General features: G+C 47.5%; 1 protein-coding gene across 1 annotated transcript in view; it reads left to right on the forward strand.

Annotated features, from left to right (window-relative positions):
• Window positions 1-3,272: 3,272 nt before the first annotated feature.
• LOC140374155 (cyclic AMP-responsive element-binding protein 3-like protein 4) overlaps window positions 3,273-18,307 on the forward strand; it is a 28,103-nt gene continuing 13,068 nt past the window's right edge. The window contains exons 1-5 of the mRNA XM_072460962.1: window positions 3,273-3,576; window positions 7,672-7,770; window positions 8,612-8,897; window positions 8,987-9,159; window positions 10,541-10,647. Of these exons, the coding sequence (XP_072317063.1) occupies window positions 7,678-7,770; window positions 8,612-8,897; window positions 8,987-9,159; window positions 10,541-10,647 (659 nt within the window). The 5' untranslated portion in view covers window positions 3,273-3,576; window positions 7,672-7,677. The remainder of the gene's footprint in view (window positions 3,577-7,671; window positions 7,771-8,611; window positions 8,898-8,986; window positions 9,160-10,540; window positions 10,648-18,307) is intronic.

An 18,307-nucleotide genomic window follows, 5' to 3' on the forward strand; every position in this document is an offset into this window, starting at 1 on the left:
GCGGCGCCTCCCCAACTCTAAGAACTCTAAGAACTCTAAGAACACAACTCTAAGAACACAACTCTAAGAACTCTAAGAACTCTAGGAACTCTAAGAACACAACTCTAAGAACTCTAAGAACTCTAAGAACTCTAAGAACACAACTCTAAGAACACAATTCTAAGAACACGACTCTAAGAACATAACTCTAAGAACTCTAAGAACACAACTCTAAGAACTCTAAGAACACAACTCTAAGAACTCTAAGAACACAACTCTAAGAACTCTAAGAACACGACTCTAAGAACACGACTCTAAGAACTCTAAGAACACGACTCTAAGAACACGACTCTAAGAACACAACTCTAAGAACACGACTCTAAGAACACAACTCTAAGAACTCTAAGAACACAACTCTAAGAACTCTAAGAACACGACTCTAAGAACACGACTCTAAGAACTCTAAGAACACGACTCTAAGAACACGACTCTAAGAACACAACTCTAAGAACACGACTCTAAGAACTCTAAGAACACAACTCTAAGAACTCTAAGAACACGACTCTAAGAACTCTAAGAACACAACTCTAAGAACACTAAGAACACAACTCTAAGAACACAACTCTAAGAACTCTAAGAACTCTAGGAACTCTAAGAACACAACTCTAAGAACTCTAAGAACTCTAAGAACACAACTCTAAGAACTCTAAGAACTCTAAGAACACAACTCTAAGAACTCTAAGAACACAACTCTAAGAACTCTAAGAACTCTAAGAACACAACTCTAAGAACTCTAGGAACTCTAAGAACATAACTCTAAGAACTCTAAGAACACAACTCTAAGAACTCTAAGAACACAACTCTAAGAACACAACTCTAAGAACTCTAAGAACACAACTCTAAGAACTCTAAGAACACGACTCTAAGAACTCTAAGAACACAACTCTAAGAACACTAAGAACACAACTCTAAGAACACAACTCTAAGAACACTAAGAACACAACTCTAAGAACACAACTCTAAGAACTCTAAGAACTCTAGGAACTCTAAGAACACAACTCTAAGAACTCTAAGAACTCTAAGAACACAACTCTAAGAACACAACTCTAAGAACTCTAAGAACACAACTCTAAGAACTCTAAGAACACAACTCTAAGAACTCTAAGAACACAAATCTAAGAACACAATTCTAAGAACACGACTCTAAGAACATAACTCTAAGAACTCTAAGAACACTACTCTAGGAACTCTAAGAACACAACTCTAAGAACTCTAAGAACACAACTCTAAGAACTCTAAGAACACGACTCTAAGAACACGACTCTAAGAACTCTAAGAACACAACTCTAAGAACTCTAAGAACACGACTCTAAGAACACGACTCTAAGAACTCTAAGAACACAACTCTAAGAACTCTAAGAACACGACTCTAAGAACACGACTCTAAGAACTCTAAGAACACAACTCTAAGAACTCTAAGAACACAACTCTAAGAACTCTAAGAACACAACTCTAAGAACTCTAAGAACACAACTCTAAGAACTCTAAGAACATAACTCTAAGATAGAGTTATCTCGGACTTTCGGAACGTTCCGGTCCAAAAGACAGAACCAGAACGAGCCTAAAACATGAAACAAAACACGGACTAAAAGAAAGACTCACCGGGTTTAGAGTGTCATTAAGATCCGGAGAAGAAGGTCCAGAAAAGGCTCTGAAAAGCTCTAAAGTCTCTAAAGTCTCTAAAGTCTCTAAAGTCTCTAAAGTGGTGTTTTTGCCGGAGCCAGATCCAGAGTTCGGGACGTGAGTCACTTTGTGTCAGATGATGCTCCAAAGTCCAGCTTTTCACAACAAGAGCGACACGTGCAGTTCAGCCGCGCGTGACTCTGGCACCAGCAGGAGGCCCCTGGCACCAGCAGGAGGCCCCTGGCACCAGCAGGAGGCCCCTGGCACCAGCAGGAGGCCCCTGGCACCAGCAGGAGGCCTCCAGCAGCAGGAGGCCTCTGGGACCAGCAGGAGGCCTCTGGGACCAGCAGGAGGCCTCTGGGACCAGCAGGAGGCCCCTGGCACCAGCAGGAGGCACTCTGGCACCAGCAGGAGGCCCCTGGCACCAGCAGGAGGCCCCTGGCACCAGCAGCAGGAGGCCTCTGGCACCAGCAGGAGGCCTCTGGCACCAGCAGGAGGCCCCTGGCACCAGCAGGAGGCACTCTGGCACCAGTAGGAGGCCTCTGGCACTAGCAGGAGGCCCCTGGCACCAGTAGGAGGCCTCTGGCACCAGCAGGAGGCCCCTGGCACCAGCAGGAGGCACTCTGGGACCAGCAGGAGGCCTCTGGCACCAGCAGGAGGCCCCTGGCACCAGCAGGAGGCCCCTGGCACCAGCAGCAGGAGGCCTCTGGCACCAGCAGGAGGCCCCTGGCACCAGCAGGAGGCCCCTGGCACCAGCAGGAGGCACTCTGGCACCAGCAGGAGGCCTCTGGCACTAGCAGGAGGCCCCTGGCACCAGTAGGAGGCCTCTGGCACCAGCAGGAGGCCCCTGGCACCAGCAGGAGGCACTCTGGCACCAGCAGGAGGCCTCTGGCACTAGCAGGAGGCCTCTGGCACCAGCAGGAGGCCCCTGGCACCAGCAGGAGGCCTCTGGGACCAGCAGGAGGCCTCTGGCACCAGCAGGAGGCCTGACTCTCTCACAGTGAGGTCACATGTGGACACATGAGGACACATGAGGACACATGTGGACACATGAGGACACATGTGGACACATGAGGACACATGAGGACACATGTGGACACATGTGGACACATGAGGACACATGTGGACACATGAGGACACATGAGGACACATGAGGACACATGAGGACACATGTGGACACATGAGGACACATGAGGACACATGTGGACACATGTGGACACATGAGGACACATGTGGACACATGAGGACACATGAGGACACATGAGGACACATGTGGACACATGAGGACACATGAGGACACATGAGGACACATGTGGACACATGAGGACACATGAGGACACATGTGGACACATGAGGACACATGAGGACACATGTTATAACTTTGTATGTTATAGTTGATATTCTAGTTGATATAATATAGATATAAAAACGGTGCTTTTAGTTTAAAAGTGCTGTTCCGGTTCCTGGGGGGCGGGGCTTCAGCGCAGTTCCGTGTTTGTCCAGCAGGCGGCAGTTGCTCAGTGTCGCTCCACAAAAGCTGAGGCAGAAGCAGAAGTCGAGTCCGACCTGTGGAGCCTGTTTTCCGCCTGAGCCGCGGCGCCTCCCCGGAGCCTCCCCGGAGCTTCTGCTGCTGCTGCGGCGGGACATGAAGCAGCGGAGCCGGTGAACGAGACCCGTGACCTGGACACACACCTCCGTGACCTGCCCCCGGTGCCTCCTCTGGCCCCGGTGCCTCCTCTGGCCCCGGTGCCTCCTCTGGCCCCGGTGCCTCCTCTGGCCCCGGTGCCTCCTCTGGCCCCGGTGCCTCCTCTGGCCCCGGTGCCTCCTCAGCCTGTGCCCGGGGACAGAGCCACAGATCCGGCTGCACCAGGATCAGGAGCAGGGCCTCTCACACCTGAGCAAACAACTCACAAGGCGAGTGTTTACTGTCAGTTATTACACTTTAGTTTAGTCTCGTTTAGTTTAGTCTTTGACACAGATTAGAGACGTTTCAAGGAGAGAGAATGTGATTAAAATGAGGGACATTTGCTTTAAAAACAAAAGTTTGACAACTTTTTGTTTTGTTTCAAATTGTTTCCTTTTTTTGATTTTTGCCTCCGAAATCTTGAGTTAAACTATTTTAACATCCAATATTGTGTTAAAACTTTTCTAGAGCTTGAAATAAAGGCTTAGGGTTAAGATATTACGACCAAATTATAGATTTAACTAATTATATATAACTTGTATATAAAATAACTTTTTTGTATTGATGAATGAAACGTTCTCTGGATTATATCGTACATTTAACATTTGGCACTTTTTGGGTGTTTTTTGGTTTCACCAGAAACTAAACCATCGTTTTTCCTAAAAGAAACAAGTCCAGACGAAACGACTGAATCTTTTTCTACAACATCATGAATTGTTTTGATTGTATAATATAAATTGGGCCAATGGTTCAAAGCAAATAAGAGGGGGGACCAAGCACATCCCTGTCTCACCCAATGTTCCAGAGTCAGTGACAATTGTGTTTATCACTTCAAATAAATAAGTCCAGCCACAGAATCAAATCCTTCTCAGCGTCCAGACTTATTCCATCTTAGTTTAGTTTAGATTAGTTTACACACAATGAGACAAATACAAATTAAACTAAAGATGGTCTTATGTCGTCTTGTGTGTGTCTCATTGTGTGTAAAGATGGTCTTATGTCGTCTTGTGTGTGTCTCATTGTGTGTAAAGATGGTCTTATGTCGTCTTGTGTGTGTCTCATTGTGTGTAAAGATGGTCTTATGTCGTCTTGTGTGTCTCATTGTGTGTAAAGATGGTCTTATGTCGTCTTGTGTGTGTCTCATTGTGTGTAAAGATGGTCTTATGTCGTCTTGTGTGTGTCTCATTGTGTGTAAAGATGGTCTTATGTCGTCTTGTGTGTCTCATTGTGTGTAAAGATGGTCTTATGTCCTCTTGTGTGTGTCTCATTGTGTGTAAAGATGGTCTTATGTCGTCTTGTGTGTCTCATTGTGTGTAAAGATGGTCTTATGTCGTCTTGTGTGTCTCATTGTGTGTAAAGATGGTCTTATGTCGTCTTGTGTGTCTCATTGTGTGTAAAGATGGTCTTATGTCGTCTTGTGTGTCTCATTGTGTGTAAAGATGGTCTTATGTCCTCTTGTGTGTGTCTCATTGTGTGTAAAGATGGTCTTATGTCGTCTTGTGTGTCTCATTGTGTGTAAAGATGGTCTTATGTCGTCTTGTGTGTCTCATTGTGTGTAAAGATGGTCTTATGTCGTCTTGTGTGTCTCATTGTGTGTAAAGATGGTCTTATGTCGTCTTGTGTGTCTCATTGTGTGTAAAGATGGTCTTATGTCGTCTTGTGTGTCTCATTGTGTGTAAAGATGGTCTTATGTCGTCTTGTGTGTGTCTCATTGTGTGTAAAGATGGTCTTATGTCGTCTTGTGTGTCTCATTGTGTGTAAAGATGGTCTTATGTCGTCTTGTGTGTCTCATTGTGTGTAAAGATGGTCTTATGTCGTCTTGTGTGTGTCTCATTGTGTGTAAAGATGGTCTTATGTCGTCTTGTGTGTCTCATTGTGTGTAAAGATGGTCTTATGTCGTCTTGTGTGTCTCATTGTGTGTAAAGATGGTCTTATGTCGTCTTGTGTGTGTCTCATTGTGTGTAAAGATGGTCTTATGTCGTCTTGTGTCTGTGGATTCAGTTTGGGAGGATTTGTTCCGTTCTTTTGGACATAATTGAGGTGAATAAACGATAGTCACATTCAGAATAGAAATAGTCTCTATGAGGCACAGTCGCTCCTTCACTTCTTTTGTATCAGGGATATGATGACTTTAGAGCTTTATACCACTCTGAGGTGTGTCTTTAGAGCTTTATACACTCTGAGGTGTGTCTTTAGAGCTTTATAACACTCTGAGGTGTGTCTTTAGAGCTTTATACACTCTGAGGTGTGTCTTTAGAGCTTTATAACACTCTGAGGTGTGTCTTTAGAGCTTTATACACTCTGAAGTGTGTCTTTAGAGCTTTATACACTCTGAGGTGTGTCTTTAGAGCTTTATACACTCTGAGGTGTGTCTTTAGAGCTTTATACACTCTGAGGTGTGTCTTTAGAGCTTTATACCACTCTGAGGTGTGTCTTTAGAGCTTTATACCACTCTGAGGTATGTCTTTAGAGCTTTATACCGCTCTGAGGTGTGTCTTTAGAGCTTTATAACACTCTGAGGTGTGTCTTTAGAGCTTTATACACTCTGAGGTGTGTCTTTAGAGCTTTATACACTCTGAGGTGTGTCTTTAGAGCTTTATACACTCTGAGGTGTGTCTTTAGAGCTTTATACACTCTGAGGTGTGTCTTTAGAGCTTTATACACTCTGAGGTGTGTCTTTAGAGCTTTATACACTCTGAGGTGTGTCTTTAGAGCTTTATAACACTCTGAGGTGTGTCTTTAGAGCTTTATAACACTCTGAGGTGTGTCTTTAGAGCTTTATTACACTCTGAGGTGTGTCTTTAGAGCTTTATACACTCTGAGGTGTGTCTTTAGAGCTTTATAACACTCTGAGGTGTGTCTTTAGAGCTTTATAACACTCTGAGGTGTGTCTTTAGAGCTTTATACACTCTGGGGTGTGTCTTTAGAGCTTTATAACACTCTGAGGTGTGTCTTTAGAGCTTTATACACTCTGAGGTGTGTCTTTAGATCTTTATACGCTCTGAGGTGTGTCTTTAGAGCTTTATACACTCTGAGGTGTGTCTTTAGAGCTTTATACACTCTGAGGTGTGTCTTTAGAGCTTTATACACTCTGAGGTGTGTCTTTAGAGCTTTATACACTCTGAGGTGTGTCTTTAGAGCTTTATACACTCTGAGGTGTGTCTTTAGAGCTTTATACACTCTGAGGTGTGTCTTTAGAGCTTTATACACTCTGAGGTGTGTCTTTAGAGCTTTATACACTCTGAGGTGTGTCTTTAGAGCTTTATACACTCTGAGGTGTGTCTTTAGAGCTTTATACACTCTGAGGTGTGTCTTTAGAGCTTTATACACTCTGAGGTGTGTCTTTAGAGCTTTATACACTCTGAGGTGTGTCTTTAGAGCTTTATACACTCTGAGGTGTGTCTTTAGAGCTTTATACACTCTGAGGTGAGTCTTTAGAGCTTTATACCTCGTTAGCCGTGTTGGCCTCGTTAGCCTCGTTAGCCATCTTTGCCTCGTTAGCCATGTTTTCCTCGTTAGCCATGTTTGCCTCGTTAGCCTTGTTAGCCCTGATAGTCGTGTTAGCCTCGTTAGCCCTGATAGTCGTGTTAGCCTCGTTAGCCCTGATAGTCGTGTTAGCCTCGTTAGCCCTGATAGTCGTGTTAGCTTCGTTAGCCCTGATAGTCGTGTTAGCCTCGTTAGCCCTGATAGTCGTGTTAGCCTCGTTACCAGTGTTAGCCTCGTTAGCCCTGATACCAGTGTTAGCTTCGTTAGCCCTGATAGCCTCGTTAGCCCTGATAGCCTCGTTACCAGTGTTAGCCTCGTTAGCCCTGATAGCCTCGTTAGCCCTGATAGCCTCGTTAGCAGTGTTAGCCTCGTTAGCCCTGATAGCCTCGTTAGCAGTGTTAGCCTCATTAGCCCTGATAGCCTCGTTAGCAGTGTTAGCCTCGTTAGCCCTGATAGCCTCGTTAGCAGTGTTAGCCTCATTAGCCCTGATAGCCTCGTTAGCAGTGTTAGCCTCGTTAGCCCTGATAGCCTCGTTAGCCAAATTAGCCTCGTAATTTTTCTGGTGAAACTGTGACTGTCTCGAGGTCGAGGACCTGAAGTCGGGAGAAACGTTCTAAACTCGTGTGAAAGAAGCTAAACACTCTTCAGGTGTTTTTGAGTATCAGGGTAAATATAATATAATATAATATAATATATAGAATATATAAAATATATAAAATATATAAAATATATAAAATATATAAAATATATAGAATATATAGAATATATAAAATATATAAAATATATAAAATATATAAAATATATAAAATATATAGAATATAAGTCCTTTATGTTCTCAGGACGTGATGGAAATCGAGGGTGAAGTCTTGATGTTCTGCTGTTCTCCTGAAGCTGTGACTGACCACTGGGACCGGTCACCTGTCGCCACCTCGCAAGCCGTAAGTCTCTGGACCCGGGTCCTAGAGTCCGGTCTCTGGACCCGGGTCCCGCCGGTCTAGAGTCCGGTCCCTGGAGTCCGGTCCCTGGAGTCCGGTCCCTGGAGTCCGGTCCCTGGAGTCCGGTCCCTGGAGTCCGGTCTCTGGAGTCCGGTCCCTGGAGTCCGGTCCCTGGAGTCCGGTCCCTGGAGTCCGGTCCCTGGAGTCCGGTCCCTGGAGTCCGGTCCCTGGAGTCCGGTCTCTGGAGTCCGGTCCCTGGAGTCCGGTCCCTGGAGTCCGGTCCCTGGAGTCCGGTCCCTGGAGTCCGGTCCCTGGAGTCCGGTCTCTGGAGTCCGGTCTCTGGAGTCCGGTCTCTGGAGTCCGGTCCCTGGAGTCCGGTCCCTGGAGTCCGGTCCCTGGAGTCCGGTCCCTGGAGTCCGGTCCCTGGAGTCCGGTCCCTGGAGTCCGGTCCCTGGAGTCCGGTCCCTGGAGTCCGGTCTCTGGAGTCCGGTCTCTGGAGTCCGGTCCCTGGAGTCCGGTCCCTGGAGTCCGGTCCCTGGAGTCCGGTCCCTGGAGTCCGGTCCCTGGAGTCCGGTCTCTGGAGTCCGGTCCCTGGAGTCCGGACTCGGTCCCTGGAGTCCGGTCCCTGGAGTCCGGTCCCTGGAGTCCGGTCTCTGGAGTCCGGTCTCTGGAGTCCGGTCCCTGGAGTCCGGTCCCTGGAGTCCGGTCTCTGGAGTCCGGTCTCTGGAGTCCGGTCTCTGGAGTCCGGTCCCTGGAGTCCGGTCCCTGGAGTCCGGTCCCTGGAGTCCGGTCCCTGGAGTCCGGTCCCTGGAGTCCGGTCTAGAGTCCGGTCTCTGTTCTTCAGACTCTGGTGGACAGTGAGACAGACGAGCTGCTTCAGGGAGTCGACCCCAACGAAGTCTTCCCGTCCAGATCTGCTCCGGACTCTTCAGAGAGCGACAGCGGCATCTACGAGGAGCCGCCGGACCTCAGACTGGACCAGGACCTCAGACTGGACCAGGACCTCAGACTGGACCAGGACCTCAGACTGGACCAGGAGAAGGATTTGAGCCGGACCACTGTGTACCAGGTGGTTTACGATGTCAGCGACGCAAACGAGAACCAACACAACGTCATCTCCATCGAACTGGGTGAGAGGAACCATCGACGTGACGAGTCGATCTGACTCTGGTTCTTCTGCAGATTCCTGGTGTTTGCTCTGACTCTGGTTCTTCTGCAGATTCCTGGTCTCAGTTGCTGGTGTCAGACTCTTGTGTGGTGAATGAGCTCGTTCCTCGTCCTGGATCTTCGTCTTTGGACCAGATGAACTCGGACCTGCAGCTGACGGAGGAGGAGCAGAAGCTTCTGAACCAGGAGGGCGTGTCTCTGCCCGCGAACACGCCCCTCACCAAGGTCAGAGCAAAGCGCGTTAGCAACACAAAGCTAGCAAAGCATGTTAGCAACACAAAGCTAGCAAAGCATGTTAGCAATACAAAGCACGTTAGCAACACAAAGCTAGCAAAGCACGTTAGCAACACACCGCTAGCAAAGCACGTTAGCAATACAAAGCTAGCAAAGCGCGTTAGCACCACAAAGCTAGCTAAGCGCGTTAGCACCACAAAGCTAGCTAAGCGTGTTAGCAACACAAAGCTAGCAAAGCGCGTTAGCAACACAAAGCTAGCAAAGCGCGTTAGCAACACAAAGCTAGCAAAGCGCGTTAGCAACACAAAGCTAGCAATGCGCGTTAGCAACACACAGCTAGCAAAGCGCGTTAGCAATACAAAGCTAGCAAAGCGCGTTAGCAACTCAAAGCTAGCAAAGCGCGTTAGTAACACAAAGCTAGTAAAGCGCGTTAGCAACACAAAGCTAGCAAAGCGTGTTAGCAACACAAAGCTATCAATGCGCGTTAGCAACACAAAGCTAGCAAAGCGCGTTAGCACCACAAAGCTAGCTAAGCGCGTTAGCACCACAAAGCTAGCTAAGCTCGTTGGCAAAACAAAGCTAGCAAAGCGCGTTAGCGACACAAAGCTAGCAAAGCGCGTTAGCGACACAAAGCTAGCAAAGCGCGTTAGCGACACAAAGCTAGCAAAGCGCGTTAGCGATACACAGCTAGCAAAGTGCGTTAGCACCACACAGCTAGCAAAGCGCGTTAGCAATATAAAGCTAGCAAAGCGCGTTAGCAATACAAAGCTAGCAAAGCGCGTTAGCAACACAAAGCTAGCAAAGCGCGTTAGCAACACAAAGCTAGCAAAGCGCGTTAGCAATAGCTGTTTCCTGTTTATGGCACTCGCTTTGTCAAGAGCCACAATCTGATATTTCCAGGTCATAAAGCGTCTGACGTTAGCATTAGCATGACATAAAGAGAGGTTCAAACGCCACGCCCCTCACACACACTAGCTTTAGCCACACCCCTCACACACGCTAGCTTTAGCCACATCCCTCACACGCGCTAGCTTTAGCCACGCCCCTCACACGCGCTAGCTTTAGCCACGCCCCTCACACACACACGCTTTAGCCACGCCCCTCACACACACTAGCTTTAGCCGTGCCCCTCACATGCAGAGAAGTCAAAGAAATGAGGCAAAACTGTTCCTGTGCACGCTAGCTTTAGCCACACCCCTCACACACACTAGCTTTAGCCACGCCCCTCACACACAAGAACCAACCGGGGCCAGCGACAGAGGTTACATCTGGAAACATCTGCTGTTGTGATTTGGGGCCCTCTTGTGGACAAATGTTTTAAGAGCAGAGTTACCGTCGAAGCAGGTAATGAAGATTCTCCCGGATGTTTCAGGCGGAGGAGCGGATCCTGAAGAAGGTTCGCAGAAAGATCCGGAACAAACAGTCGGCTCAGGACAGTCGCCGACGGAAGAAGGAGTACGTGGACACGTTGGAGAACAGGTACAGGAACATACGGAACACGCAGAACATACAGAACACGCACAACACACGCAATGGACTATAGTTGTCGTGCGATGGACTATAGTTGTCGTGGGATGGACTATAGTTGTCGTGCGATGGACTATAGTTGTCGTGCGATGGACTATAGTTGTCGTGCGATGGACTATAGTTGTCGTGCGATGGACTATAGTTGTCGTGGGATGGACTATAGTTCAAATCAAATCAAATCAAATCAATTTATTTTTGTAAGGCCCAAAATCACAACAACAGTTGCCTCTGAGGGCCACAGGGAGAAATGAATCAACAATGTCTGTGGTGGCGATGGAGTCAGACAATGTCTGTGGTGGCGATGAAGTCAGACAATGTCTGTGGTGGCGATGGAGTCAGACAATGTCTGTGGTGGCGATGAAGTCAGACAATGTCTGTGGTGGCGAGGGACGATGTCCCAGGGTCCTCTGTCCTTAGACTCTCCTTCTCGGCCAGGAAAAACTACAAAAAAAACCTCTTTGGGAAAAAAGCGTAGAAACCTGGAGGAGTTCCAGTGAAGGAGAGATCCGACTCTCACAGACGGACAGACGGACACGAGGAGACTGGAGCTGGACCCACTCTTCAGGCAGATGAGGGACCGACTGAGGCGAACTGGACCCACTCTTCAGGCAGATGAGGGACCGTCGGAGTCGAGCAGGACCCACTCTTCAGGCAGATGAGGGACCGTCGGAGGCGAACTGGACCCACTCCTCAGGCAGATGAGGGACCGTGGGAGGCGAGCTGGACCCACTCTTCAGGTAGATGAGGCACCGTCGGAGGCGAGCTGGACCCACTCTTCAGGCAGATGAGGGACCGACTGAGGCGAACTGGAGCCACTCTTCAGGCAGATGAGGGACCGTCCACATGGGGCAGGGACCACTTCACCAGGAGAGGGACATCTGGGTCCACAGGTCCTCAGGAGTGAGAGAAAGAAAAAGAAGGCGGTGAACAGTTTGCAAGTGGAATTAAAAAATAAATATTGTTTGATAGCATAAGTAGTCAGAAGAAGAGGATAGTGCTCAAGCTGTCATACTTCCCCCAGCACAGTTACTCCTAGGGCAGCGTAGCTGAAGCTGTGGGTTTATCTTTCTGTTCCTAACTACTCTGACCATAAGCGATTTCGAAGAGGAACGTTTTAAGCCTGGACTTAAATGAAGAGACTGTGTCAGCATATTTAACATGGGTCGGGAGCTGATTCCATAACACAGGAGCTTGGTAGCTAAACGCTCTACCTCCTACAGTACTTTTAGAGACTCTTGGCACCACCAGAAGGCCGGCATTCTGAGAGCGAAGAGCTCTGTTTGGATGATATGGTTCTATAGCATCTTTGAGGTAGGATGGGGCCATGTCATTTATGGCTTTGTAGGTCAAGAGTAGAATTTTGAATTTGATTCTGGACTCGACGGGGAGCCAGTGAAGAGACTTCAGCACTGGCGTAATGTGCTCTCTTCTTTTTGTTCCTGTTAGTAATCTTGCTGCTGCATTTTGAACCAGTTGAAAGCTTTTTATGGAGCTTTTAGGACACGCTGCAAGCAGGGAGTTACAGTAGTCTAATCTAGTCGTTACAAATGCATGGATAAGTTTTTCGGCATCACTTTTAGGCAGGATTCTTCTGATTTTGGCGATGTTGCGCAAATGGAAATAGGCTGTTTTACAAGCTTGATTTATATGAGCTTTAAATGAGAGCTCCTGGTCAAATAAGACTCCAAGGTTTCTTACAGTAGAACTGGAGGCTACACTGACATTGTCCAGTGTGACTATCTGCTCAGATAGAGCGTCTCGTAGATGCTTAGGGCCAAGCACAATGACCTCGGTTTTTTCAGGGTTAAGAAGCAGGTAGTTTAGTGTCATCCAGGTTTTTATCTCCTTCACACAAGTACTAAGTCTGTCTACTTGATCGCTCTGATCAGGTTTCATTGATAAATACAGCTGAGTGTCGTCTGCAGAGCAGTGGAAGTTAATGCCATGCTTTCTGATAATGTTGCCTAATGGTAGCATATAAAGAGTAAACAGAATTGGACCGAGTACCGAACCCTGTGGCACACCGTAAATTACTTTAGAGCTTGGTGAGGAGCTCTGGTTTACATTAACAAATTGGAACCTATCAGATAGATAGGATTTAAACCAGCTGAGGGCTGTTCCTCCAACACCTACATCACATTCTAACCTCTGCAGTAGAATGTTGTGGTCAATGGTGTCAAACGCTGCGCTGAGGTCCAACAGAACCAGGATTGAGACCAGTCCATCGTCAGCGGCTAATAACAAATCATTTGTGACTTTAACTAGTGCAGTTTCAGTGCTGTGGTGGGCTCTGAACCCTGACTGGAAAACTTCAAATAAGTTATTGTCCTGCAGGTGGCGACAAAGCTGTTTTACTACAACTTTTTCAAGGATTTTAGAGACGAAGGGAAGATTTGAAATAGGTCTGTAGTTTACCAATAGTATAGTTGTCGTGCGATGGACTATAGTTGTCGTGCGATGGACTATAGTTGTCGTGCGATGGACTATAGTTGTCGTGCGATGGACTATAGTTGTCGTGCGATGGACTATAGTTGTCCTGCGATGGACTACAGTTGTCCTGCGATGGACTACAGTTGTCCTGCGATGGACTACAGTTGTCCTGCGATGGACTACAGTTGTCCTGCGATGGACTACAGTTGTCCTGCGATGGACTACAGTTGTCCTGCGATGGACTACAGTTGTCCTGCGATGGACTACAGTTGTCCTGCGATGGACTACAGTTGTCCTGCGATGGACTATAGTTGTCCTGCGATGGACTATAGTTGTCCTGTGATGGACTATAGTTGTCCTGCGATGGACTATAGTTGTCCTGCGATGGACTATAGTTGTCGTGCGATGGACTATAGTTGTCGTGCGATGGACTATAGTTGTCGTGCGATGGACTATAGTTGTCGTGCCATGGACTATAGTTGTCGTGCGATGGACTATAGTTGTCCTGCGATGGACTATAGTTGTCCTGCGATGGACTATAGTTGTCCTGCGATGGACTATAGTTGTCCTGCGATGGACTATAGTTGTCGTGCGATGGACTATAGTTGTCGTGCGATGGACTATAGTTGTCGTGCGATGGACTATAGTTGTCGTGCGATGGACTATAGTTGTCCTGCGATGGACTATAGTTGTCGTGCGATGGACTATAGTTGTCGTGCGATGGACTATAGTTGTCGTGCGATGGACTATAGTTGTCGTGCGATGGACTATAGTTGTCGTGCGATGGACTATAGTTGTCATGCGATGGACTATAGTTGTCGTGCGATGGACTACAGTTGTCCTGCGATGGACTATAGTTGTCCTGCGATGGACTATAGTTGTCCTGCGATGGACTATATAGTTGTCCTGCGATGGACTATATAGTTGTCGTGCGATGGACTATAGTTGTCCTGCGATGGACTATAGTTGTCCTGCGATGGACTATAGTTGTCCTGCGATGGACTATAGTTGTCCTGCGATGGACTATAGTTGTCGTGCGATGGACTATAGTTGTCGTGCGATGGACTATAGTTGGACTATAGTTGTCCTGGGATGGACTATAGTTGTCCTGGGATGGACTATAGTTGTCCTGCGATGGACTATAGTTGTCGTGCGATGGACTATAGTTGTCGTGCGATGGACTATAGTTGTCCTGCGATGGACTATAGTTGTCCTGCGATGGACTATAGTTGTCCTGCGATGGACTATAGTTGTCCTGCGATGGACTATAGTTGTCGTGCGATGGACTATAGTTGTCCTGCGATGGACTATAGTTGTCGTGCGATGGACTATAGTTGTCCTGCGATGGACTATAGTTGTCCTGCGATGGACTATAGTTGTCCTGCGATGGACTATAGTTGTCGTGCGATGGACTATAGTTGTCGTGCGATGGACTATAGTTGGACTATAGTTGTCCTGGGATGGACTATATAGTTGTCGTGCGATGGACTATAGTTGGACTATAGTTGTCCTGCGATGGACTATAGTTGTCCTGCGATGGACTATAGTTGTCCTGCGATGGACTATAGTTGTCCTGCGATGGACTATAGTTGTCGTGCGATGAACTATAGTTGTCGTGCGATGGACTATAGTTGGACTATAGTTGTCCTGGGATGGACTATAGTTGTCCTGCGATGGACTATAGTTGTCGTGCGATGAACTATAGTTGTCGTGCGATGGACTATAGTTGGACTATAGTTGTCCTGCGATGGACTATAGTTGTCGTGCGATGGACTATAGTTGTTGTGCGATGGACTATAGTTGTCGTGCGATGGACTATAGTTGGACTATAGTTGTCGTGCGATGGACTATAGTTGGACTATAGTTGTCGTGCGATGGACTACAGTTGTCGTGCGATGGACTATAGTTGTCGTGGGATGGACTATAGTTGTCCTGCGATGGACTATATAGTTGTCGTGCGATGGACTATAGTTGTCCTGCGATGGACTATAGTTGTCCTGCGATGGACTATAGTTGTCCTGCGATGGACTATAGTTGTCCTGCGATGGACTATAGTTGTCCTGCGATGGACTATATAGTTGTCGTTCGATGGACTATAGTTGTCGTTCGATGGACTATAGTTGTCGTGCGATGGACTATAGTTGTCGTGGGATGGACTATAGTTGTCGTGCGATGGACTATAGTTGTCGTGCGATGGACTATAGTTGTCGTGCGATGGACTATAGTTGTCGTGCGATGGACTATAGTTGTCCTGCGATGGACTACAGTTGTCCTGCGATGGACTACAGTTGTCCTGCGATGGACTACAGTTGTCCTGCGATGGACTATAGTTGTCCTGCGATGGACTATAGTTGTCCTGCGATGGACTATAGTTGTCCTGCGATGGACTATAGTTGTCCTGCGATGGACTATAGTTGTCCTGCGATGGACTATAGTTGTCGTGCGATGGACTATAGTTGTCGTGCGATGGACTATAGTTGTCGTGCGATGGACTATAGTTGTCGTGCCATGGACTATAGTTGTCGTGCGATGGACTATAGTTGTCCTGCGATGGACTATAGTTGTCCTGCGATGGACTATAGTTGTCCTGCGATGGACTATAGTTGTCCTGCGATGGACTATAGTTGTCGTGCGATGGACTATAGTTGTCGTGCGATGGACTATAGTTGTCGTGCGATGGACTACAGTTGTCGTGCGATGGACTATAGTTGTCGTGCGATGGACTACAGTTGTCCTGCGATGGACTATAGTTGTCCTGCGATGGACTATAGTTGTCCTGCGATGGACTATATAGTTGTCCTGCGATGGACTATATAGTTGTCGTGCGATGGACTATAGTTGTCCTGCGATGGACTATAGTTGTCCTGCGATGGACTATAGTTGTCCTGCGATGGACTATAGTTGTCCTGCGATGGACTATAGTTGTCGTGCGATGGACTATAGTTGTCGTGCGATGGACTATAGTTGGACTATAGTTGTCCTGGGATGGACTATAGTTGTCCTGGGATGGACTATAGTTGTCCTGCGATGGACTATAGTTGTCGTGCGATGGACTATAGTTGTCCTGCGATGGACTATAGTTGTCCTGCGATGGACTATAGTTGTCCTGCGATGGACTATAGTTGTCCTGCGATGGACTATAGTTGTCGTGCGATGGACTATAGTTGTCCTGCGATGGACTATAGTTGTCGTGCGATGGACTATAGTTGTCCTGCGATGGACTATAGTTGTCCTGCGATGGACTATAGTTGTCGTGCGATGGACTATAGTTGTCGTGCGATGGACTATAGTTGTCGTGCGATGGACTATAGTTGGACTATAGTTGTCCTGGGATGGACTATAGTTGGACTATAGTTGTCCTGCGATGGACTATAGTTGTCCTGCGATGGACTATAGTTGTCCTGCGATGGACTATAGTTGTCCTGCGATGGACTATAGTTGTCGTGCGATGAACTATAGTTGTCGTGCGATGGACTATAGTTGGACTATAGTTGTCCTGGGATGGACTATAGTTGTCCTGCGATGGACTATAGTTGTCGTGCGATGAACTATAGTTGTCGTGCGATGGACTATAGTTGGACTATAGTTGTCCTGCGATGGACTATAGTTGTCGTGCGATGGACTATAGTTGTTGTGCGATGGACTATAGTTGTCGTGCGATGGACTATAGTTGGACTATAGTTGTCGTGCGATGGACTATAGTTGGACTATAGTTGTCGTGCGATGGACTACAGTTGTCGTGCGATGGACTATAGTTGTCGTGGGATGGACTATAGTTGTCCTGCGATGGACTATATAGTTGTCGTGCGATGGACTATAGTTGTCCTGCGATGGACTATAGTTGTCCTGCGATGGACTATAGTTGTCCTGCGATGGACTATAGTTGTCCTGCGATGGACTATAGTTGTCCTGCGATGGACTATATAGTTGTCGTTCGATGGACTATAGTTGTCGTTCGATGGACTATAGTTGTCGTGCGATGGACTATAGTTGTCGTGGGATGGACTATAGTTGTCGTGCGATGGACTATAGTTGTCGTGCGATGGACTATAGTTGTCGTGCGATGGACTATAGTTGTCGTGCGATGGACTATAGTTGTCGTGCGATGGACTATAGTTGTCCTGCGATGGACTACAGTTGTCCTGCGATGGACTAAAGTTGTCCTGCGATGGACTACAGTTGTCCTGCGATGGACTATAGTTGTCCTGCGATGGACTATAGTTGTCCTGCGATGGACTATAGTAGTCCTGCGATGGACTATAGTTGTCCTGCGATGGACTATAGTTGTCGTGCGATGGACTATAGTTGTCGTGCGATGGACTATAGTTGTCGTGCCATGGACTATAGTTGTCGTGCGATGGACTATAGTTGTCGTGCGATGGACTATAGTTGTCCTGCGATGGACTATAGTTGTCCTGCGATGGACTATAGTTGTCCTGCGATGGACTATAGTTGTCGTGCGATGGACTATAGTTGTCGTGCGATGGACTATAGTTGTCGTGCGATGGACTACAGTTGTCGTGCGATGGACTACAGTTGTCCTGCGATGGACTACAGTTGTCCTGCGATGGACTACAGTTGTCCTGCGATGGACTACAGTTGTCCTGCGATGGACTACAGTTGTCCTGCGATGGACTATAGTTGTCCTGCGATGGACTATAGTTGTCCTGCGATGGACTATAGTTGTCCTGCGATGGACTATAGTTGTCCTGCGATGGACTATAGTTGTCCTGCGATGGACTATAGTTGTCGTGCGATGGACTATAGTTGTCGTGCCATGGACTATAGTTGTCGTGCGATGGACTATAGTTGTCGTGCCATGGACTATAGTTGTCGTGCGATGGACTATAGTTGTCCTGCGATGGACTATAGTTGTCCTGCGATGGACTATAGTTGTCCTGCGATGGACTATAGTTGTCCTGCGATGGACTATAGTTGTCGTGCGATGGACTATAGTTGTCGTGCGATGGACTATAGTTGTCGTGCGATGGACTATAGTTGTCGTGCGATGGACTATAGTTGTCGTGCGATGGACTATAGTTGTCCTGCGATGGACTATAGTTGTCGTGCGATGGACTATAGTTGTCGTGCGATGGACTATAGTTGTCGTGCGATGGACTATAGTTGTCGTGCGATGGACTATAGTTGTCGTGCGATGGACTATAGTTGTCGTGCGATGGAC

This window comes from Eucyclogobius newberryi, unplaced genomic scaffold (genome assembly GCF_026437365.1).
Source record: "Eucyclogobius newberryi isolate DKJ021-1_F unplaced genomic scaffold, fEucNew1.0.hap1 SCAF_3, whole genome shotgun sequence".
NCBI classification, from domain to species: Eukaryota; Metazoa; Chordata; class Actinopteri; order Gobiiformes; family Gobiidae; genus Eucyclogobius; species Eucyclogobius newberryi.